The sequence below is a fragment of the Vipera berus genome (genome assembly GCF_964194415.1).
Source record: "Vipera berus genome assembly, chromosome: 7".
In the NCBI taxonomy this organism is placed as follows: Eukaryota; Metazoa; Chordata; class Lepidosauria; order Squamata; family Viperidae; genus Vipera; species Vipera berus.
In genome coordinates this window covers 19158307-19183665 of record NC_138209.1, presented here as the reverse complement: position 1 = coordinate 19183665, position 25359 = coordinate 19158307, and the positions used below count along the sequence as shown (strand labels likewise).

Genomic DNA, 25359 nt, shown 5'->3' with positions numbered 1-25359 from the left:
TGAATATACCTTTTAGAAACCACTGGATGGTGCTCTAATTCCATTCCTATAATACTATTGTACTTTTGTGTTCTTTTTCTACTTTTGCAGGTTACAAACTACTTCATATGTAACATTGTCATGTACATAGAAAACAGTTGTCTGCTTATCTATGTTCAGATTTATTCAACCAATTCACTGATCCAAGGGAAAAACTGTTGTCAGATATTTTCTGCTTTATTTATTATAAATGTAATTGTACCATATCTGTTGTTGTAATAGTGATTAGTTTTATATAAGCATCAACTCAATTTGCTGAGAAGAAAAATATAGTAGTTGCAGGATATGAATTTCTAAATGTGTGTTTTTGATTTTTTCAGGTACATAAAATCAGATTTTGAGATTTTGGCAGTGCTATGGATTATTCATTTATGTCTGAATTATGCAGTATATTAACTTTAATACTGGCTACAATTACTGAACTTATAGTATGAAATTGTAGCTCAAACTTTGCTTATGTCTTGTGAAAAAAATGAGAATAAACTCTGTATTCATTTTCTTTCAGAATGAAGCTTATCCAACTGTGAAATATAAAGGGGTGCATTTTGGCAATTTGACAGAAAAGCGTCTTGAATTTAAGCCACAAGAGGGCCCTGGACCTGCACACTATGATATAATTCCGTATGTAATTCAACCAGTACTTTGAATCATATTTGCCCCTTGTAACATTGTAATCAACAAATGCTGTGTAATTCTGGGGGTGGGGAGAGGGGAAGACAGGAAGGACACACTTGGGTTTTGAGGGTTGTTTGAAGGCCGTATTCCAAAACCAGGATAATTAAAAGTGAAACTAGAATAATGTTGAATAATTCTAATTATATAGTTCACACTCATAAAGTCAAAGTAATATAGGGGAAACAAGCTCATCACTTCCCTCAGAAATTGGTTCTGTTGTTGAACTAATCTTAACATTATAACTTCTTTTCCTAAGTTGAACAAGAATGACTCTTATCTCCATTATGTTTTTATCTTGTCCAGTGGTGGGATTCAGCCACTTCACACCACTTTGGCAGAACCGGTAGCTAATTTTTTGTTGCCCAGGCCCAGAATGGACTTCCGGAAGTGGCATCCACACAGAGAACCGGTTGTTCACATATTTGAATTCCACCACTGGGGGGGGGGGAGGAGAGAGAGAGAGAGAGAGAGAGAGAGAGAGAGAGAGAGAGAGAGAGAGAGAGAGATACCCCTCATCTACTTGAAGATATAGCAGATCCCAAACTTACCTTTCCCCTCTCTGTTCTTTGATGCCATGCAATTAAATGGTTCTCAATGGCTGCATCATCTCTCTCATCTCCAGTTATCTTAATATTAACTATGGTTTGTTTCAAAGAAGCCAAACCTTCGTTATTATCACCTACTATACTGTCAATTTAGTGCAGTGCTAAGTAGCATGTTCTGAGAAATGACTGAAGGCAGAAAATTTGTTGCTTATTCATGTTGCCTGTAAATAATGTTAACTTGTCAGCCCATCTGTTTCTTTATGATCAGTGTTACTCACTGATAGTTATCTCCTTACGAGTCCCTAGACCATATTTGTTTTTCAGTATGTGTATGAAACTCTTTCTAGTTAGAATTTAAAGAATGATTTTTCTTGATTCATTTAAGTTCTGAAGGTCAACTCTGTGTTGAAATATGCTGATTCTTCTATCATGGCCATCTTTGAGCTATTTTTCTTATAGTCTTACTTACTTTGGCTAAAGATAGAATACTTTTTATAGAGAATAGAAGGAAAATGAAATGAGGATAGGGTTGATTTAAACTTCTATCTTCTTGTATGTTCTTTTTATTCCTTCAATTAAACTGCAGGATGCCACACGAAGAATACTAAAAGTTTTTGAAACAGTGATGCATTAAAGATACAAATCACAAACAGATTAGTAATAATAAAAACAAATAGTTAACAGTTTAAATTTCCATAGTTTTATAAGGCATTAATTACTAAATTAATTAATTATTATTTTATTAATTTCATTTTGATGCTGTCTGACTCCAGCCAAATGGCTTCATTTTATTCAAGTATCTAAACATCTGTTCCAAACTAATCTTTTTTTTAAAGCATGCTATAAATAAAAATAAAAGGGATGCGGTGGCTCAGTGGGTTAGGACGCTGAGCTTGTCGATCAGAAGGTCGGCAGTTTGGCGGGTCGAATCCTGAGTGCCGCGTAACAGAGTAAGCGCCTGTTACTTGTCCCAGCTTCTGCCAACCTAGCAGTTCGAAAGCACGTAAAAATGCAAGTAGAAAAATAGGAACCACTGCGGTGGGAAGGTAACAGCGTTCCGTGCGCCTTTGGCGTCTAGTCATGCCGGCCACATGACCACGGAGACGTCCTCGGACAAGCGCTGGCTCTTCGGCTTTGAAACGGAGATGAGCACCGGCCCCTAGAGTCAGAAACGACTAGCACGCATGTGCGGGGGAACCTTTACCTTTACCTTATAAATAAAAAAAGGAAACTTAGAAGACAGAAATCTTGCCTTGAACAATTAGTTATACTTTTTTCAAAACATATTTTCCTGTGGTTTTGGAAAGTAATATGACCTAAGAGTAAAGCAGCTAAAACATGAAGAAGCTTTTAAATGTTAAGAAGAATGCTAAAAAATACTCCGGTATTTGTAAAGTGCCAGTTTGATCTAGTGCAGGGGTAGACAACCTTGGCTCTTTTATGACTCGTGGACTTGAATTCCACGAGTCATAAAAGAGCCAAGGTTGCCTACCCCTGGTCTAGTGGTTAAGGCATCAGGCTAGAAACGGTGAGACCATGAGTTCTAATCCTGCCTTAGCCATGAAAGCCAGCTGGGTGACCTTGTGCCAGTCATTCACTCTCAGCCTAATTCACCTCACAGGTTGTAGTTGTTGTGGGAAAAATAAGAAATTGGATTTGTTTGCCACTTTGAATTATTTGTAACAATAGTAAAGGCAGGATATGAATACATAAACTAACCATTGCTAAGTTATTGCAAGAAACATGACTTTTCTGCATGTAATAGTTACACAGCTTTCTAGGCCTCCTCTGCCTCTACTGTAGTTTGATTGGTAATTTACCTGCGAGAAGAAAACTTGAAAATGAAAAATAGATCTTATTCCATTATATAAGTGGAGGCTATGCTATTAGTGAGCAAACTGGCTTTTCATTTGTTCTTGCAAAAGCAGCTGTTTTTAATGTTCCTCTTGGGGGGAAAAGGGTAAAAGCATTTTGTGCATGTTTTAGGAGCTCAGGCATTTAAAAGGCAACTCATAAATCTCCTCAAATTTTCTAAAGGGAAAGTGCAGTGCATTGTGAAAATGTCAACATCAAGAAGGAAGACAAGAAAAAATGTGTTCTCTATATTCCACGGTATCATGAAGAAATAGTATTACAGGAAGAAAAAAAGGTAACGCTAACTGAACATAGTCATTTGCAATATGTAGAAAATTATTTATGACGGGATTGAAGGTTCCCATTCGAAACAGCATACGTTTAAAAAAAGGAGCATGAGCTGTGGAATAAAAATAACTGGTGAGCTTTTACAAAGCAGGGCTTTTAGAAGATGAATTTGCATAGACTTAAGCAAAGTATGATATATTTTTGTTACATTATTATAACACATTCTTTAGTATGACTTTTGAAAGTCATGGAAGAATTGAAGAAACAGCAGGAGAAATGCTTTTATTGTATTTCTTCCAAATAGGAAAAAAGTCACAATTTTCAGTCTTATTTTTCAAATATAACCTTAAGAGGATAGTTTTCAGTTTGGTGAGTCATTCCTACAGCTCATGGAGTATCCCTTTTTTTTTTTTTGGTCTAATTCTTTAAGCTCTCATACTGTCCCTGCTGTTCCATCTATTTATCTTTCAGGTCCATATTGCTCAAGTATCTCAAACAATAACTTCACTTGCCAAGTACTGAGATTTAATAGCATTATTGTGTAAGCATTATAAGACGAGTAAATAGGCTTTTCTTGTTTTGTTCACATGGCTCATTTCCCCCCCTCTTTGCTACAGAGAAGCACGCCTTCTCTGTCTATCCTCTGCAGTGAGGTTCCCCCTGAAATTTAAATGGCTTCTGCCCTGTTGCTATGTTGAAGAGTCCTCAAGATGTGACTCTCCACCCAGGCTTTTGTTAAGGATGATTGATGCCCCTTTTCTTTCTTTTTCCTGTTCCCATCTGTGTTTGTTTTCTCTGTATCTTTTTTTGTTTGTTTGTATTTCTTAAAATGCTACTTGCTTTTAAACGTTTTAACAATTTGTAAATTGTCCAAAGTTGTTGGGAAATGGATGGCATATAAATTATTATTATTATAGACTCTATAATAATCTATCCATCGATACCATGGATAATAGAATAACAAAAACTTTAGGTGGTGTGTTAAATTACAATCTTGACAACTGCGAGGTTATTTTATTATTTGTTCATTAAAATTTTATTGCTTTTTATTTGTGAGCTCAAGATAGTATATATAATGTTCCCATTATGGTTTTTCATCATTTCAGTTTCAGAGGCTCCTAAATTAGGGAAATAATCCCATAGCCTTTGTTAATTCTTGATGAAGACTTATTTTTATTGAAATACTGCTGTCAGCTGGGTCTTTCTTAACATAATATAAAGGATGGCACAGGTGGTCCTCAATTTACAATCATTTGTTTAGTGACCATTCAGTTACAACAACACTTATGATGGTTTTTCACACTTAACAACCATTACAGCAGGCATGTCAAACTCGTGATGTCACATGACATCACGCAATGTATCGCAACTTTTCCCCCATTGCCGGCAATGGGGTGGGCGCGGTTTCAGCGTGATTCATCCAGCCCGTGGGCCGGCAGTTTGACACGCCTGCATTACAGCATCCCCACAGTCAGTTGCACTGGCCTGGGGTCATTTAAAGATGATTTGTAACCTTCCCAGCCAGCTTCTGACAAAGTCAATGGGGGAAGTCAGATTGGCTTAGTGACCGCATGATTCACTTAACAATTGCAGTGATTTGCTTAATAACTATGTCCAAAAGATTGTAAAATGGAGCAAAGCTCACTTAACAATTGCCCTGCTTAACAATGGAAATTGTGGTTGTAAGTCGAGGATTATCTGGTTATTACCGTTTGTTTTACATGAGAAAGTTGTTCACTTAATTTCACTTGATATTAGCAAATGGCAGTATAACAAATAAGTATATAAGGATGGAACAATGAGGCAGATATTTTATAAAGCTAGACTTTTCCTTTGTACTTATTCTTCATTCCCATGCTTATATGCAGCATTCCCACAAAGGTGTACTTGAAGTTTGTTATTAATACAGAATGAAGGTTGAAGGAACAGTATTTTGAGAATCCAAGTAACTATCTATTCTTCAATTAATCATCTTCTGTCTTCTTTGGGGTATTTGCTCATTTTGCTGAATATCATATCACCAAATTTTCACTTGTATATTCCTATTCCTGTTGACAGAAACAGATGGAGAAAAAATAATTACCTTTTATGTTGTGTGCTTTGATATATGTGATCTATTTATATGGGGGATATTTATATATGGGATAGCAGGTTAGAGTTTTGCTACAGAATTTTCTGGAATTCTTTCCTCTAGTATATGAGACACAGTAGAGGAGAGATACAATTATTTTGTACTTTGTAGGATAGAACTGACCTCTGAATGACATAACATACTGTACTGATTGACCTCCATCTTATAATATCAACTAACTTTCTTATGCTTACAAAGTCTTGATGATTTACAGTTAATCACCATTGAGTTTGACTATTGTAATGCACTGTACACAGATTTATTGGAATAGCTATAATAACAAAACCTTGTAAGTCTGAATGTGCTTTCCTTCCTTCCCCGTTTATTTTCATCTGAATTGGGGTGGGGGTTGTATTTGAGGTAATTTCCTAAACCACTTTCTTGGTCTGGGTTCAAGCCTCACTTATGTGATTGTTGCCTTTGTAATGTTTTTTTCCATATTTTCTTCAAGGATGTCCTCTATATTCATTATGCTAGCCTTCCTCATATACTTGAGAGTCCCAGGTGGAGGCAGAAATGTGTCCTTCTAGTTACACGAAAAGTCTTTCAGTTGAATGTGAGAAGAAAAATCTAAATAAGATGTTTGATAGCAGAACCAATTATCCAGAGTTATATAACTATATTGAAGCAGAGGCTGCATAGCTATTAGTCAGGAACTTTTTTTTAAGATGGCACCCAGGACAACATGAAGGTTGTGGAGATTGGGCACCAGTGGAGAAGTTGGTGGAGAGGTTCGAGGGACTAGAGATGAAGAGTGGAGAGCAACCCTTTCACTCTTCCCATGCAAGTGATCATGATGATCAGTGGAGCAGACGTCAGTCCACGCTGAAGAGAAGCCTCAGCCCCACCTATGGAGCACAAGTGGCTTCCCCATCTTCAAAACCACCAGCATTAACCTCCAGCCCTGCAAGGTGGGACAGCCCTGACTGCCCCTCTGAACACGGAGGCCCATGACATCACTCCTCTAGAAGCCCTGACCGTCACTACCATCGGTCACACAGCCCAGGGCTTCACTGTCGGCACCACCCAAGCCCGAAAACTCTGCAGGGGGAAGACTCAGATGTGAGCCTGCAACATGATATAATACAACAGCTGCGCAAGCTTTTTCGCTGGGCAGCAACAGGTGAGAGCACTGCAACTGTTGGGGGCCCTGCCACAATTAAAGATGCCATAGCCACCGCCACTGGAAGGTCAGCCACAGGTGGGAGTGCCACAGTGGGATAGACAATCACCTTTCCCAGGCCTGTGTCTATTGAGCTGTCCCCAACTTATTGCAGGAGTGGTACCAGGCAGCAGTAAGATTGGACTTTGAGCTGGCTTGTTATAAGAAACCACCACCTCAGGAAGCTGGGAAGAAGCCAGAACAGACCAGACAACCACCTCCCTGTAAGCCTCCAGCCATTGCAGCTGCAGAGCCCCCCAGACCACCTGCTGGTCCACCAATCAAATGCTTCATATATGGGCAACAGGGACACTGAGCAGCGAGCTGCCCGGTCCCATCCCATACCCCTAGCAGCAGAGCAGATTGGGACCACCAGCGAGGAAGAAACCAGTTCAGCAGCCAGCAAGAGAGAAGTCAAACTGGATCACACAAAAACCCGTTGGCCAGGTTACATTGACCACGCAGGAGAGTGCCGAGGCCCAAGCTGGATCTGCTACCGCTCTGCCCTCCTACAACAGCGACGATGAGGGGGAGAACGATCCGATGGTGAGTCGACCCATTCCACCTTTTTCTTTCTCAGCCAAACTCATAGTCCCCAAGACAGGTGCACGAATAGATTCGAAAGTGCTATTGGACTCAGAGTACTCCTAGTGCATTATTAGTTGCCACTTGCCCATAAACTGGGTATACGAGCAAGATTGCTCTCCAAATCCATGAGATTTGAGCAAACTGATGGCTCCTTAATGGGAAAAACTTTGGTCACACAATTGACAGAGCCAGTACGCTTAGAAATAGGTGAACATTGGTAGTTCATCTGCTTCATGGTGGCTCTGAAGATGACTGAGGCAGTGATTCTAAGGCAGGGGTATCAAACTCAATTTCATTGAGGGCCACATCAGCATTGCAGTTGCCCTCGGGGCCGGGTGGGTATGGCCAGGGTGGGCGTGGCCTACTGGGTGGGCATGGCTAGAGTGCGTATGGCCTACTGGGTGGGCATGGCCAGCTATACATCGTTCGCATCAGGGGTGCCTATGGGGGCCTGGGCAGGAGTGGGACAGATCCAAGGGTCTCTGGCAGAAGGAGGGTCTCTGGGCTATGGCCAAGGCAGTGGGGGCCGTTCCCTCACTGTTTCCAGGATGGTTTCGCAGGCCACATGAAACCACTTTGTGGGCCTTGTGTTTGACATGTCTGTTCTAAGGCTAGCCTGGTTGGACAAATGGAAGCCGTTTATCTGGTGGGAAAAGGGGATAAGGACTGTGAGATTACCTATATAGCCCAAACCCCTACTTAATTCGGCTGACATTACTGGAGAGTTTAGGCTGTCCACCAAGTTAGCAAAGATAGCCTCCCTGTCTCAACCAGGTGAACCACTCATCCCCAGCGAATACCAGGATCTAGTGGAGGTGTTTAGTGAGAAAGAATATGACACCCTGCCTCCCCACCGGCTCAATGATAGCACCATTGAACTGTTACCAGAAGCTAAACTCCCACGGCCGAAGATGTATGCCATGACCCCCCTCAAAATGGAGGAACTGCAACAGTATGTGAACAACAACCTAGCAAGAGGATTTATTGAGTGGGCCAAATCTCAGATGGGAGCTCTAGTGTTATTTAAAGAGAAAAAAGATGGGTCACTTCATCTCTGCATAGACTATAAAGGGTTAAACGCTGTGAGTGTAGAGAAAAAATACCCCCTCCCCCTCCCCCTCCCCCCTGAAGGACTTACTAACCCACCTGGCGAAGGGGAGTGATTTCACTAAGTTGGACCTGAGAGAGGCATATTACTGAGTAAGAATAAGAGAAGGAGATGAATGGAAAACAGCTTTTAACTGTCCTATCGGGAGCTATCAATTTAAAGTCATGCCATTTGGATTACGTGGGGCTCCAGCTGTCTTCATGCAGCTGATCAACCAGGTACTACATGATCATTTATACAAAGGAGTTTTGGTGTATCTTGATGATATCCTTATATACAGCACGAATATGGCTGACCACATAAAACTAGTGTGAGAAGTGTTAAAGAAGTTGTTGAATGCCGAACTATATGTTAAACTATCAAAGTGTGAGTTCCATCAGACCCGACTAGATTATCTTGGCTACAGAATTTCCAGTGAGGACATTGAAATGGACCCTGCTAAAGTGAAAGCCGTAATCGAGTGGCAACCCCCAAAGACTTGTAAACAGCTTCAGAGCTTTCTGGGATTCACCAACCTTTACCGACAGTTCATGCCCTTCTTTGCCAAAATTGCTTTATCCCTCACGGACATTGAAAACAGGCAAAGGGGGGGAAGCTGTTACCGGACCAGCTGCTAGCATGGACTATGAACTGTCAAACTGCTTTTGAGAATTTGAAAAGACTATTTGCGGTCAAACCAGTCCTAAAGCATTCTTGTCCAGGGAAACCCTTTGTGATTCAAGCTGATGCCAGCGACATGGCCATTGGAGCTCTACTATTGCAAAAGAACCATGATGGAGTCCTACAGCCCTGTGCCTACACCTCAAAAAAGTTCATTGATTGTGAGAGAAGGTAGGCAATGTGGGAGAAGGAAGCCTTCGCAATTCATTGGGCTCTATTAGAAGGGAGCAAGGTGCCTTTCGAGGTAGGGACTGATCACAAAAACCTAGAGGCACCGAAAACTCCCCACAAGCTGTCCCTGAAACAAGTACGGTGGGCGCAATATTTTAACTGATTTAACTTCACCCTGAAGTACATACTGGGGTGGGGAGGAAACTTTTTAGCTGACGCTTTATCCAGATTACCTTAATAAAAGGCCAGCATGAAGAGGTTAATGAAGCAATTATATCTACACTGCAAGCTGCTTCTGAAGTAACACCACGCAGAGCCCCTGGGGTGAGGAAATTAAAACAGGAACTCCTCAAGAAAAACCAAACCTCCTTGACATGCAGGAATGGTTTGGCTTACAAAGGGGGGAAGTTGTATTTGCATGAAACCCTCCACCTCAACACTCTCCAGCACGGTCATGATGTGATACAAGCTGGACACTTTGGATGTTTAAAAACACTGCATCTGGTTCATCGGCAATTTTGGTGGCCAGGTCTGAAACAGGATGTAGAGAACTATGTCAAGAGCTGTGCTGTGTGTACCACCATAAATAGAATTCCAGGAAAACCCCCTGGAATATTACAACCAGTGGCGGAGCCTTCTCAACCATGGGAGGAAATTGCTATGGATTTTATAGTAGAATTACCTGAAAGTAGGGGGAATATGATGATTTGGACTGTGATAGATCTATTTTCATTTCATTTCATTTCATCGCCTGCAAAGGACTTCCGTCGGCCCAATGACTAACCAAGATGTTTTTGAAGCACATCTACAGACTGCATTGCACACCAAAACAAATAATCTCAAAGCGGGGGGTGCAGTTTACAGCCAGGTTCTGGAGGAGTTTTCTCAGGTTAATTGGCTTATCACAAGAACTGTCATCAGCTTTTCACCCGTCTACAAATGGGGCAGCTGAATCAGCGAACTCAGTGGTGGAGCAGTATCTCAGATGCTATTTGGACTATCAGCAAACGAACTGGATTGACCTCCTCCCTTTCACAGAGGTGGCTTACAATAACTCTGTCCACAGCAGCACCGGTTTTATGCCTTTTAAAGTTGCCACAGGAAAAGAGTTCAACCCAATACCTGAATATCCTCAGGGACCTGTTACTTCCCAAATGCTTGACCAGTGGTTGAGGGGGTGGGAGGAGGTATGGAAAACCATGAAAATCGCTCTGAAAAAGGCTTCTGAGACATATAAAAAGTAGGCAGATAAAAAGAGGGCTCCCCAAAGATCATTCCAGGTTGGGGAAAAAGTTTATTTATTCACAAAATATTTACAACTTAAATTGCCTAGTAAGAAGTTAGGACTGAAGTTCCTGGGTACCTACCCCATAGTAAGAATCATTAACCCAGTCATGGTAGAGTTAAAGCTTCCCAGACTCCTAGGTAAAGTCCACCCTGTGTTCCATTGTAGCCTACTGAAACCTTTTCAGGGTTCTACCTTATGACCTCCCCCTAAGAAGGCACCTGGGCCTCTTGTACTAGCCAGACACTCATTATGAGGTGAAACGTATTCTTGACTAGACCTATATTCCATAGAGAGCCAATTGGTATAGTGGTTAAGGTGTTGGCCCAAAAACCAGGAGACACTGAGTTTTAAGCCTCCCTTAGTCACAAAAGCCATCTGGGTGACTTTGGGCCAGTCAGTTTCTCTCAGCTCAACCTACTTTTAAAGGTAAAGGTAAAGGTTCCCCCGCACATGTGTGCTAGTCATTTCCAACTCTAGGGGCCGGTGCTCATCTCTGTTTCAAAGCCAAAGAGCCAGCACTTGTCCGAGGACGTCTCCGTGGTCAAGTGGCCAGCATGACTAGATGCCAAAGGCACACAGAATGCTGTTACCTTCCCACCGTAGTGGTCCCTATTTTTCTACTTGCATTTTTACGTGCTTTCGAACTGCTAGGTTGGCAGAAGCTGGGACGAGTAACAGGCGCTCACTCTGTTACACGGCACTCGGGATTTGACCCGCCAAACTGCCGACCTTCTGATCGACAAGCTCAGTGTGCTAACCCACTGAGCCACCGTGTCCCTATAACCTACTTTTGCCAAGTTGTTATTAAGGACAAAATAGGAGGTCAGGTATTGTGTCCTTGTTTCAGATTTGTAAACAGCTACATATAAATATTAAATGGGGTTAAATTTCTAGAAATATGTATTTAACTTTGTACTAACTAGAGATTATGGCAATGTGGAGGTTTTTTTATTATTTTAAAATGTTTTTACTTGGGAGCTGCCAAGAGTTGTTGGAAGTTGAACGGCATACAAATTAATTATTTATTAAAAAATTGTTCACTGCGAGACATTTGGCGTGACACACACCCGCATGAAAAGGATTATACCTTTTTTTCTGATAGACATCAATCTTTTTCTAGGATTGACTTTATTTTGCTGACTAATGACTTTTTTTCTAGGATTAAGAAGGTAAAGATCTGTGCAAGAGCTATTTCTGACCATAGTCCAGTATGGTTAGAGATCAATAAGGACAATAGAGATAGGCGCTCGTGGCGCGTAAATGAGAACTTGTTTAGAAACCAGAAAAATGTGGAAGAATGTAAACAACGGATGAAGGATTTTTTTGAAATTAATATGAATAAGGATACGTCTATGGACATGGTTTGGGATGCTAGCAAGGCATATATGAGAGGGGTGCTGATATATATGAATAATAAATGCAGACGTACTTTGGAAGCTAGAAGGAAAGAATTGGAGAATGAAATTAAGGAAAAAGAGAAGGCCTTGACTTTGAATCCAGTGGATGTGAAGACTAAGGAGGCTATCAAGCTATTAAGAGGGCAATTTGATAAATTAATGGCTGATCAAGTGGCAACCAACTTGAGGTTTGCCAGGCATAATACTTTTTGCAATGCTAATAAGCCAGGTAGATGGCTAGCTTATAGATTAAGGAAAAAGCAGAGGGCTTCTAACATAGACAAAATTGAACATAAGGGGAAGGTAGTGTTTCAACAGGACTTTATTAAGGAAGCCTTTGTGGATTTTTATTCTAAATTATATGCTAAGGAGAAGATTAATGAAAAAGATATTGATGAGTATTTGGAGTATTTGGAGAATGCTAGCACATTCTCCAAATACAAAAAGAGGAGATTAATCAATTGATTACAGAAGAAGAAATATTTACAGCAATTAAGGACTTGAAGGTTGACAAAGCGCCAGGTACAGATGGTCTGACTGCGGCCTACTACAAAAATTTACAATTAGAGATGGTTAAACCGTTAAAGGAATTGTTCCAGACAATCCAGAGAGGGGGAAAGGTGCCTCCATCTTGGAGAACTGCTTTTATTTCTTTGATTCCGAAGGAAGACCAAGATGCTACTCAAGTAAAAAACTATAGACTGATATCACTACTAAATACAGACTATAAGATATTTGCTAAGGTGTTGGCTAATAGATTGATGAGGGTTCTGCAACGGGTGATTCATGGGGATCAAACTGGGTTTATTAGTGGTAGGCAAATGAAAAATAACGTGAGGCATATAGTTGATGTGTTGGAATTTTTGGAAAGGAACAACCAGATCCCTGCGGCGCTAATTTTTTTAGATGCTGAAAAAGCCTTTGATCAATTGAATTGGCAATTTTTGATGAAAGTTTTAGATAAAATGAATTTTGGGGATAAATTTTTGCAACCAATTAGGGCATTATATCAAAAACAAACTGCCCGAATAATAGTTAACAATAGCTTGACTGAAGCCTGTAGTATTGAGAAGGGTACAAGGCAAGGGTGCCCGCTATCGCCTTTGTTATTTGTGTTAACATTGGAGATATTATTGGTAAAAATACGAAATTCGGAAACAATTAAGGGTATACGGATTAGAGATCAGGATTATAGATTGAGAGCGTTTGCAGATGATCTGGTTGTTACAGTGACCCAGCCTGAGAGCTCTGTTGTGGACCTGATGGAGATAATAATGCAATATGGGAAGGTTTCCAGATTTAAAGTTAATGTACAAAAAACTAAAATTTTGGCCAAAAACATGACAGTATCGCAAAAGGCCCTTCTAGAAGGGTTAACTGGATTTGAGATTGTCAAAAGGGTCAAATATTTGGGGGTGCTTTTGTCGCCCTCTAATACAAAATTATATAAAAATAATTATGAAAAATTGTGGGGAAAAATCCAAAAAGAAATGGAGAGTTGGGAAAAATTGCAATTGTCTTTACTGGGAAGAATTGCAGCAGTGAAAATGAATGTCCTGCCTAAATTCTTGTTTCTATTTCAAATGATACCGATTCTTAAGAAAGATTCTAATTTGGAGGAATGGCAGAGAGGTATCAATAAATTTGTTTGGGCAGGGAAAAGACCACGAGTCAAACTTAAGATTATGCAGGATACTCGTGAAAGAGGTGGTCTTAAAATGCCTAACTTTAAATTATATTATGAAGCTGCTGCGTTAGTAGGTATAAGTGATTGGATCAATTTGACACAAGAGAGATTATTAAATCTTGAGGGCCACGACTTGTTGTTTGGTTGGCATGCATATTTGTTGTATGATAAGAAGGTAGATAATGTGTTTAGAGTGCTTATTTTAAGACAGGCATTGGTGAGAGTTTGGAAGAAGTACAGACATAAACTAGACTGCAAGATACCATTGTGGGCAATTCCAAAACACGCAATAGAAAATATACATGCTGGTTTCAAACATGATGTGACTACGTATAAGGAGATTCTAAACTTGGAAAGAAATATCTGGTGTTTGAAACCATATAGTGTCTTGCGAGATGAGAAGATTGTTCAGAATTGGTTTCAATATACTCAGCTACGGGCCAGGTGGAAAGAAGATCAGAAAAATGGTTTTACAATGACTGATGAAAATCTGATAAAGCAAATCAGAAATCAGGGTCCAGCACATATTAAACGGATATATCTTGCATTGATAGAGATTGATTCAGAAACAGAGCTTGTTAAGGACTGTATGATAAAATGGGCCCAAAATATTCAAGAAGTTATTACAATAGACACGTGGGAAAAGATTTGGGTGAGGAATGTAAAATTTACACAAGCTCAAAATCTAAGAGAGAACTTTTATAAAATGTTTTATAGATGGCATTTAGATCCTAAAAAGCTTGCAAGTATGTATCCGAACTATCAACCAAAATGTTGGAGGTGTGGTGATGAAGATGCAACATATTTTCATGTATGGTGGACTTGTAAAAAGGTTAAGGCCTTTTGGATAAAAATTTGGTGGAATATGCAGAAGATTTTCAAGCAAAGGATAAAGTTTTGTCCGCAACTCTTTTTGCTGGGAATAATTACGGATGCTACGGTTGTGGACACTATGTTGATGTTGAATTTAATCACGGCAGCAAGACTTTTAATAGGTCAGTATTGGAAGAAAGAGGAACTGCCGACTATAGAAGAATGGACTTTAAAGGTTTCCGACCTGGCAGAGATGGCAAAGATCTCGGCTTATCTGAAAGATCATTCGCAAGAACGTTATATTATGGAATGGCGAAAATGGGTTGAGTACATCCAGAACAAATATAGGGTTAAGAAGTTTCATGTAGCATTTGAATAAGTCTTCCTTCGCTTTCTCTTTCTTTATTTCCTTTTTTTTCCCTTTCTTTTTTCCTTTTCTATATATATTTAATACTATTAAGATTTGTATTATCCTGTATAAGCTAGAGAGTGATGGATTTTAGAGCTTATGGTTGTTAGCATATGCTTGTTTATGATTGTTTTTCTTTTTTATACCTTGTATTTAGCTCTGGGAAGTCGGGGGGAGGGGTAGGGAGGGAGGGAGAGGGGAGGGGGAGGGGGGATTGTTAAAGATAAACTGTATGTTAAAACTTTTCAATAAAAAAAAAATTGTTCACTTAGGGATACTGAAACATACAATGTGACTAAGAGTGCCTAAAATTCTACATATAATTGTTTAGTGAACCATGCATTGCATGCATAATATGGAACCATGTTGATTAGTATTTTACAAATTTTCTAGAGAAATCAAGTGTGGAAACTTGAAGCAACTAAATAATGGAATTTGGAACTAATTTTAATCAATGTTTCTTTTAACTTTGTTACTGTATTAATGAATGTTTGGTGAATGAATGGTAGGTAGGAAAAGGTATCTGGAACAGGAAACGTTGCATTGCAAGTCATTTAACATTGGAGTTAGTTACAAATGGCTATTTTTATGTTTGGATAGACTTTTGATGAAGCGGTAAATTGTAAACATATTGCACCTGAATGTTCAGTGTACTAGAGCAGCTCATGTAGTTCATCTAGTAGCAAATTTCTTATTCATTCTCCTGCTTGTGAAAGTAAAATTATTTTTTTGTATGCTTCAGAATATATATAAAGATCAAACTGAGAAAGATGACAGGAAAGAACAAGGCTGTCAGTATAGAAGAGAGGTTGTAGTAAGACTGATGATAGTCCACAGTACTCATCTTAGCTTTTCAAGCTTAACCCTTTTGTTCATCAATCAGTTTAAAGTGGCAGCTAGTGACCATTAGGAGGATTCATTAGCACCCTGCAGCACGTTTGTACAGGGTGACCCACATCTGTCTTTATTAGAAGTTTGCTAGTTGCCAGTAGTGAACAGATGGATCATTATTGTCTATGTTGCCCTTTGGGTGTACCTGGAGGACAAGCAAAGTCATCCTGAGCAGGACACACAGTGTTACCTCACAAAGAGGAAGAATTTGAATAATATTATGATAGGCACTGATGGTTACTGCTGTGGCATGTCTCTTTGACCTTGGATGAAAATCAAAAGATAGTAATTACCAATATTCGGAATTCAACAAATTTTGCTAACTATTTTTGCAAGAAATAATCTAGCAGTGAGATGTTGCTTGTTTTACATGATACGTTTTTTTTAAGGACAACAGTTATTTTTTCTTTGGTAGAATATTTATTAAAGATGGGACAATGGAAGGAGAATTGTTTAGATAAATACTTCAGATGCTGGTGAAAGGTAGTGGGTCATATATGGCTTGTGCTAAAAAAATGAATATTTGTAAAAAAATAAAATAAAAATGGAATAGTTTTGCCCATTTTCTTATGAGGAAGTGAATGTTGGATATGTTAGGAGAAACCCTCAGGTAAATTGAATGGGAATACCTGGGAAGCATGTCTGATAGTTAAAGGAAGACATGCAGTCAAGAATTATGGATGTTCAGTGCATGTAGATTGAAAACAGAGTGAGTTATCCTCAGGTGATATAGAGAGAATGAATGAGGAATGAATTTCAAAAGAAATATATGAAGGATTAGTGATCAAGAGAAAAGGAGGGGGAAAACCAAGGAACATGTAGCTGGATGGAGCTGATGATTTCTTCAGAAAGAGAAAGGTAAGAAATTTAAAGAACCAAACGTACAACATGGAAGTAAAATGTATGGAAACAGGCAAAAATAACAGCCATGTGACTGGGATGAATCTTAACTTTAAGGGCAGGTTGTAAGTAGCTTTTTAAAAGTGTCTTGTAGTGTTTAATGGTTGTTAAGTGACTGGTCATAAGGCCTGCTTGGAATGTATTAATCAGTATATGGGTTTGATGGAAGCAAGGATGAGTGACGAGGACAGAAAATTACAGAGGGTATAATAAATAGTCTGGATATAAACTAAATTTAGTTGGATTTTGTTTCTTCTGCTTTTAATTTGTTCTGCTTACTACATCTTACTTTTTTCTGTTTACATATTGTTTGTTCTAAAAGGGAATAGTCTAGTTTTGTTTAGCTTTTTCTGATCAGCTATAGTGTGTAATCCTTGACTTACAACCACAATTTTGCCCAAAATTTCTGTTGCTGAGATAGTTATTAAGTGAATTTCGCCCAATTGTATTACATTTCTTGAGGATGCTACTATGTGGGCTAGAACAATCCAGTCATCTACTACTGACTGGATGGCAGCCTTCAATGCATTCTCCAATCTCTGTAATATACTGAAAAAACACCTAACAGCTAAACCTACTACAAAAAGAGCCCAAGTGGGTAGACCTCACTGGTTTGATCCTGATTGCCAGCAACTGAAAAAGAAATTGAAGGCAGCCATGAGGCTTGCCCAGAGGAATCCTTCTGCCCATATACAAGCTAAGATGCTGCACACAAGAAGGGAATATAAAAAAACTAACAACATTTTAATAACATTAAAGAAAAAAAGTTTTGCCATTTCAATCTGGTCAGAACTTGAGTTGGCTGCCAGAAGTCATAACTCAGTATTATTTTGGCACTCTGTAGCAGGTATCCTGAAGGAACGGAGATTTGTGTTCGACATACCAATCTCTGCTGCGGGCTGGGAGAATTATTATCAGTGCTTGTTTGCTCCCACCAAACCGGTAAAGAAACTATCTTTAAACAGTGATTTAGTAAACCCTAAAACTCCCCCTCCTTGGCCACCAGTCTCAGAAAAGGAGATACAGTCCATCATTATAAGCTTAAAGAGCAATAAAGCCCCAGGTGAGGATTTTTTACCAGCAGAATTATTTAAGAAATTTCCCAACTGGTGGGGCCCTGTATTAGCAGGTCTTTTTACACACATAAATAACACCTGCCGTATACCAGATGGGTGGAAGATGGCAATAGTTGTCCCCATATATAAAAAAGGGAATAAAAAGGATCCTAGTAACTACAGGCCCATCAGCCTGATTGACATTGTAACAAAAATATATGCTAGGTACCTTTTGAACAGAATAGAAATCTGGGTAGAGGAAAACAACATCCTCACAGAAGAACAAGCAGGTTTTAGACAAAACAGATCTACTATTGATAACTGCTTTGTCTTGAACCATCTAATTGCCAAATATGCCTATAAGAGGAGACCCCTGTTTGATGCTTTCATAGACCTTACAGCAGCATTTGATATGGTAAAGTACTATGGAGTAAATTGACATCCCTTAAAATAGAACCCAGACTCCTGGCTTTGATTAAAGCCCTTTACACAAGTACCTGTTTGAGGGTGCGGTATGGGGTTAATGGGGCCCTGACTAACAGGATTCACACAAATAAAGGGATAAGGCAAGGGTGTATCCTGGCCCCATTATTATTTAATTTATACATCAATGACTTGCCTGGATTAATGAAGGATACCATGGTACACATGCCGATGATCCTAAATACTTACTGTAACAGCTTGCTTTATGCTGATGATATGATTTTATGATCATACTCATAAGTAGGATTACGTAGGCTATTAAGAAGATTCAGCTCTTATTGCCAGGATAACTCCCTAATCATTAGCAAATCTAAATCAAAAATAATGGTGTTTGGAAGAAACCATCAGAGACATAAGTGGCAATTAGATGGTGAACCAATTGAACAAGTTAACACCTTTGTATATTTGGGTGTAACTTTTTCCAAGACTGGATCTTGGGCCTGCCATTATCAATGGAGTACATTTAGAGCAAAAGCCCGTTTGAATTTACTGCTCAAACTAAAGAACCATAGTTACCCAGGGTCCCTAGCCCCATTAATCAAGGTTTATAAGGCTAAGGTTACCACAATGCTCTTGTATGGAGCAGAAATTTCGGGTCTTTACTCAACCACAGTCCTAGAACAAACACAGTCCCAGCATTTGAGATGTATTTTGGGTGTAGATCCAAGAACATCTGCAGCAGCAGTTAGAGATGAATTGGGAATTCATACAATTTATGCATTATCTAAAATTAGAGCTTATAACTACTGGTGCAAAGTTAATGAAATGGAGACTGATAGACTCCCCAAGTTATGCCTACTAGACCAAATAAAACTACAATCACAAATTTCCTGGTTCACCAAACTAACACATTTTGTAAGAAGCTGTGGCCTTCCCGTCTCTTGTGTAACAGGAGAACAATCCCAAAAAAGAGTTGCCCCAAAAATTAAGGATATAGAAGCACAAACTGATATAGCTATCCTTGGTAAGGTGGGTAACTTGAAATGGCTGAGTAAATACAAACGTACTAATGAACGTCTCTGCATGTGTGGAGCAGCAGAAGTAGAAGACCTGGCTCACATCCTATTTGACTGTTGCCTGTATAAGAGGGTGAGAGACAGGTATCTTGGTCTATATACCAAACGAATGACCCACTGGGATCCCCATATCAAAACAACTTACCGTATATACTTGAATATAAGCCGACTCGAATATAAGCCGAGACCCCTAATTTTACCCCCCAAAAATGGAAAAAGTTGGTGACTCGAGTATAAGCCGAGGCTGGGAAATGCAGCAGCTCACCTTATGCTCCTCTCCAGAGATCTTCCCTCAGCAGCGGCCGGCAAAGTAGCTCGCACGCGAAACAAGCCCGGCAGATGAGCCGGAGCGGCGAGCAGAGGCGCCCGGCCCAGATCCTGCAAGGCCCGGCCGAGACGCGCCCCCAGCAGCGGAGCTGCTCCAGCTCCTCTGCCGGGCTTGTTTTGCATGTGAGCTACTTTGCCTGATGCTGAGAAGACCCGCTTGGGCACTCGGGTTGGTGTCAGTCTCCGCAGGCCCTTCTCGTTTCCAGGAACGTCAAGCGCGCTTGGCTCTCCACCCCCACGGCAGGGCAGGGCAGGGCAGAGACTTGCTCGCCCTTCTGACGGCCCTGAAGAGAAACGAAGGGCTTGCAAACTCCCCGCGAGAAGCTGGGCGAAGTGCGCGGCTGGGCGAGTGTGTGCCTGCGCGCGTATTTATGAAAGAAACGCTCCGAGAGTTCTTCTTTCTCCGCCCCCTTGGGGGGAACTCTAGCGACTGCTGTAGCCGCGCTTCTCTTCTCGGCTCCGAAAATAGGGATTTCTACTCTCTCTCTCTCTCTCTCTCTCCCCTCCCCACCCCGCATTCTCCTGCCTCTTCGATTGCGACAATAAAAGGGCGAAGGGTGCGCTGGTTTCTTCCTCCTTCCTCCCCCCCTCCCCACCCCTCCCCGATTGTCAGGTGAGGCAGCTGGAGGTCTGGCCGGGAGATTGTAGCCGTTTTGAAACGCCGCGTCTTGAAACGCCCGATCAGCTGATTTTCGGGTGGAAGAGCCGCGGCTTGAATCTGTTTGCATCTGCCTGAATTAGACCGAAACGGCCTGAATTTGACCAGAGTTGCTTTGTAATGGCTGGAGGAACTGCAGAGGAGGTCTTGCCGGGAGATTGTGGCCGTTTTGAAACGCCGCGGCTTGAAACGCCCGATCAGCTGATTTTCGGGGCGGAAAGAGCCACGGCTTGAATCTGCTTGTATTTGTTTGAACTTAACCAGAAACGGCTCGTAATGGCTGGAGGAACTGCGGAGGAAGTGAATGCTCCAGCCTGGAATATTTGGAAAGGCTGGGGGAACCGGATGAACTGCAGCTTAAGCGACTGTTGCCGGAGGAGCCATGGCTTGAAACGCCCCAGTTTTGGGGCAGCGTTTGCTTGTTCCCTCCCTCCCTCCCTCCCTCCCTCCCCTTTCCCTCCTCTCTAAATCCTTCCTTCCTTCCTTCCTTCCTTCCTTCCTTCCTTCCTTCCTTCCTCCCTCCCTCCCTCCCTCCCTCCCTCCCTCCCCTTTCCCTCCTCTCTAAATCCATCCTTCCTTCCTTCCTTCCTTCCTTCCTTCCTTCCTTCCTTCCTTCCTTCCTTCCTTCCTTCCTTCCTTCCTTCCTTCCTTCCTTCCTTCCTTCCTTCCTTCCCCAGCCCTAATCCGGAAAGTGGAAGGAAAGAAGAGTAAAGGCTGGGCGGAGGAGGAGGGGAAGTTTAAAAAGGGGGCGGCGTTCCCTTTAAAAAGCCGCCCGCCACGCCGCGCTCCCTCGCAGCACTCGCGGCGGCTGGCTTCTTGGCTCCCGGTCTCCCCCAGGCTTCCCGGCTGTGATTGGCTGAATAGTGCAGGGTTGCCTGCGTGTTTGCTTGTTCCGGGTAGAAAAAACGCTGTCGACCCCGGCATCTTTTGCGGGGAGGGGTGAGGTGGGGTGGGGTGGGGTGGAGGAAGCAGTTTGCGAAGCAGCCGAAATGGGGGTGTCAAGCCGACCAGGAGGAGGAAGAAGAAGAAGAGGAGGAGGAGGAGGAGGAGGAGTGGGGGGCACGCGGCGATCCCGCTTCGCTGCTTTCGCCCGGCGCCCTTTTCCGACGTCCGCATCACTCCAGGCTCAAAGGGCGCCGTCTGAACGGAGAGTGCGGGGAAAGTGGACGTGCCGCCGGCGCCCTGCTCCCAGGCCCGGATTGGCTGGAAAACATGCCTGCTCGCGAGTAGGCAGGCGAAGATCTGGAAGGCTCGGGATGTAGGGAGGGTGGGGGGTGGGGGGTGGGGGGAAGCGAGAGTCTCCCGGGACGAGGGGAGGTCAGGCTGCGTCCCGGATCAAGGCCGACGAAGCACCGACAGCCGCTTTTCTCTTGGATGGGTGGCTGTAAATAGGAGCCCTTCGCCTTCTCGGGGATGGCAGCGGCGAAGAAACGTTGAATGCCGGGCTAGCTCGCCACTTTGCCCTTTTTCCTGCACTTTCCTTCCCGGGTGCAAACAGCAGCCTTCGAGGAAACCCAGCCTGGGCAGCGGCGGCGACTTCCTTCTCTTGCTTCTCCTCGGCTGGTTGGTGCGGCGGCTGCAACTTCACCCCAGCAGCCCGGGCGCGCAGAGATGCTGCTTCTCTTTCGGCTCCGCGTCCGCCAGCGCTCGGAGCGGGCTCGAGGTGCTGCTGGTGAACTTCCTTCCCCCTTCGCTTTTGCTTGCTCCGCTTCTGCTGATGTCACGGCCGCCGGAGCTCGGGAGGCTCGCTCGCCAATCACAGCCGGGAAGCCTGGGGGAGACCGGGAGCCAAGAAGCCAGCCGCCGCGAGTGCTGCGAGGGAGCGCGGCGTGGCGGGCGGCTTTTTAAAGGGAACGCCGCCCCCTTTTTAAACTTCCCCTCCTCCTCCGCCCAGCCTTTACTCTTCTTTCCTTCCACTTTCCGGATTAGGGCTGGGGAAGGAAGGAAGGAAGGAAGGAAGGAAGGAAGGAAGGAAGGAAGGAAGGAAGGAAGGATGGATTTAGAGAGGAGGGAAAGGGGAGGGAGGGAGGGAGGAAGGAAGGAAGGAAGGAAGGAAGGAAGGAAGGAAGGAAGGATTTAGAGAGGAGGGAAAGGGGAGGGAGGGAGGGAGGGAGGGAGGGAGGGAACAAGCAAACGCTGCCCCAAAACTGGGGCGTTTCAAGCCATGGCTCCTCCGGCAACAGTCGCTTAAGCTGCTGTTCATCCGGTTCCCCCAGCCTTTCCAAATATTCCAGGCTGGAGCATTCACTCCCTCCGCAGTTCCTCCAGCCATTACGAGCCGTTTCTGGTTAAGTTCAAACAAATACAAGCAGATTCAAGCCGTGGCTCTTTCCGCCCCGAAAATCAGCTGATCGGGCGTTTCAAGCCGCGGCGTTTCAAAACGGCCACAATCTCCCGGCAAGACCTCCTCTGCAGTTCCTCCAGCCATTACAAAGCAACTCTGGTCAAATTCAGGCCGTTTCGGTCTAATTCAGGCAGATGCAAACAGATTCAAGCCGCGGCTCTTCCACCCGAAAATCAGCTGATCGGGCGTTTCAAGCCGCGGCGTTTCAAAACGGCCACAATCTCCCGGCAAGACCTCCTCTGCAGTTCCTCCAGCCATTACAAAGCAACTCTGGTCAAATTCAGGCCGTTTCGGTCTAATTCAGGCAGATGCAAACAGATTCAAGCCGCGGCTCTTCCACCCGAAAATCAGCTGATCGGGCGTTTCAAGACGCGGCGTTTCAAAACGGCTACAATCTCCCGGCCAGACCTCCAGCTGCCTCACCTGACAATCGGGGAGGGGAGGGGAGGGGGGGAGGAAGGAGGAAGAAACCAGCGCACCCTTCGCCCTTTTATTGTCGCAATCGAAGAGGCAGGAGAATGCGGGGTGGGGAGGGGAGAGAGAGAGAGAGAGAGAGTAGAAATCCCTATTTTCGGAGCCGAGAAGAGAAGCGCGGCTACAGCAGTCGCTAGAGTTCCCCCCAAGGGGGCGGAGAAAGAAGAACTCTCGGAGCGTTTCTTTCATAAATACGCGCGCAGGCACACACTCGCCCAACCGCGCACTTCGCCCAGCTTCTCGCGGGGAGTTTGCAAGCCCTTCGTTTCTCTTCAGGGCCGTCAGAAGGGCGAGCAAGTCTCTGCCCTGCCCTGCCCTGCCGTGGGGGTGGAGAGCCAAGCGCGCTTGACGTTCCTGGAAACGAGAAGGGCCTGCGGAGACTGACACCAACCCGAGTGCCCAAGCGGGTCTTCTCAGCATCAGGCAAAGTAGCTCACATGCAAAACAAGCCCGGCAGAGGAGCCGGAGCAGCTCCGCTGCTGGGGGCGCGTCTCGGCCGGGCCTTGCAGGATCTGGGCCGGGCGCCTCTGCTCGCCGCTCTGGCTCCTCTGCTGGGCTTGTTTCGCATGTGATTCCGGGCCAGGTGCTGCTGAGGGCGAGCAGAGGCGCCCGGGCGACCCCAGCAGCGTCAGGCAAAGTAGCTCGGCCGCGCGCAAGTCCTCGGTAAGTTCTTTTTTTTTGTTGACTGGAGTATAAGCCGAAGTGGATTTTTTCAGCCCAAAAAGTGGGCTGAAAAATTCGGCTTATACTCAAGTATATACGGTACCTTATGTCCAGCCAGAACTTGAAAATAACATTTAACGTAGCACAGTACCTAAACAAAATGGTCCAGTTGAGATCTGCATATGTGGGGCTGATTGGGGTAGATTGCAAGGGTGACTCCGAAATCTAATTTTATCATATTTTATCTATATCTTAAATTATTGTACATTATTACCATTTCATTTTAGATTGTATTTTATTACCATTTCATTTTAAATCGTATTTTATTCTAATTCCATTTTAAATTGTATTTTATCAAATTCCATTTTAAATTGCTTTTATCAAATTTTAGTAACAATTTGTGCTGGAACTTTGCACTTTGATATGGCCCAAGGGCTAATCAATAAAGTTGTTGTTGTTTATTACATTTCTTGCTATACTTGTTAAGTGAACCATAGCAGTTGTTAAGTTAGTAACATGGTTGTTAAGTGAATCTGGCTTCCACATTGACTTTGCTTGTCAAATGGTCACAAAAGGCAATCATATGATCCTGGGACACTGCAAGCGTCATAAATATGAACCACTTGCCAAGTATTCAAATTTTGATCATGTAAGCATGGGGATGCTGTAGTGGTCATAAGTGTGAAAAACAGTCATAAGTCACTTTTTTAAAGTGATGTTGTATCTTCGAACAGTCACTAAATGAACTGTTCTAAGTCAAGTACTACCTGTATTCTAAAATAGGGATATGATATTACAGTTTTCTGATGCTAAGCTGTTCCATGTGTTAAGTAGTCTTGGATGGGAATTTATCTTAAAAAATATGCTACAGAATCTCACGTTTGATCAGGGAAATGTGTTGATGCAATTATAGACATAGTAAAAATTTGAGTGAACAAATTTCCACCTAAATAATTTATGGGAAAAGCTAATTAACTAATAATTGTGAGTTTTGGTGGCATTTGTGTCCTCTTGATCATAAGAATCAGGATAATGTGACCTACTTATCAAATGGCAAAATAATACAAATTGCTCAGTTCTTTTTTTAAATTTTCAGAGAAAAATATTTTAAAGAAGACTTCGTTATCTAATGAAGTTGTAAAATTGAGTATAAAACATGGGTTTTCTGAATATACCTATTAAGGTAGGGTGACATTTACAGCTGTTGATGGCATTTGCAACTTTTATATTTAATACCATCTTGTGTTATATTGTTAGCTGTGAAAGTGAGATTTGAGTAATTCGAAACAGCAATATACAAGAAACGATAAAAACTGTAGTTATAATGTCAAAGTCACACACGAACAATCTGCATTTATCTACCGTAAGTCAGTACTTCTTGTCTTTGCTTAGACGTCAGACAGGAAAGAAGCTTCCTTTATGATTTTTTGTAAGAATCTTAATATTTTACATTCGCATGAACATCATACTGGGTAGCTATAAAATATAACCAGTGGCTAAATTTACCAAGTTTTTATTTTTTTGTTTATAAATACTGTATATATTATATATTTTCATGTTACATAAAATATATATTTTTAAAATGCTATATTCTCTCTCTTGCTTATGACTACGTATGTTGCTGATTTCTAAGTATGCCTTATTGCTTTTTGAGATGTGCTGCTACCCTTCAGGTCTTTAATTTTAATTGCTAAGAATTCCAGGGTTCTGATTTTTTTTAATGCAGTATTCCT

At 42.3% G+C, this 25359-nt stretch overlaps 1 protein-coding gene across 1 annotated transcript in view; it reads left to right on the top strand.

Moving 5' to 3' along the window:
* Nucleotides 1-25359, top strand: part of STPG2 (sperm tail PG-rich repeat containing 2) — a gene marked incomplete at both ends in the record, with an annotated part of 219181 nt that overhangs the window by 25339 nt on the left and 168483 nt on the right. The window contains 5 exons of the mRNA XM_081333337.1: nucleotides 545-660; nucleotides 3297-3408; nucleotides 5984-6088; nucleotides 6810-6918; nucleotides 8057-8364. Coding sequence (XP_081189463.1) covers nucleotides 545-660; nucleotides 3297-3408; nucleotides 5984-6088; nucleotides 6810-6918; nucleotides 8057-8364 — 750 coding nt within the window. The remainder of the gene's footprint in view (nucleotides 1-544; nucleotides 661-3296; nucleotides 3409-5983; nucleotides 6089-6809; nucleotides 6919-8056; nucleotides 8365-25359) is intronic.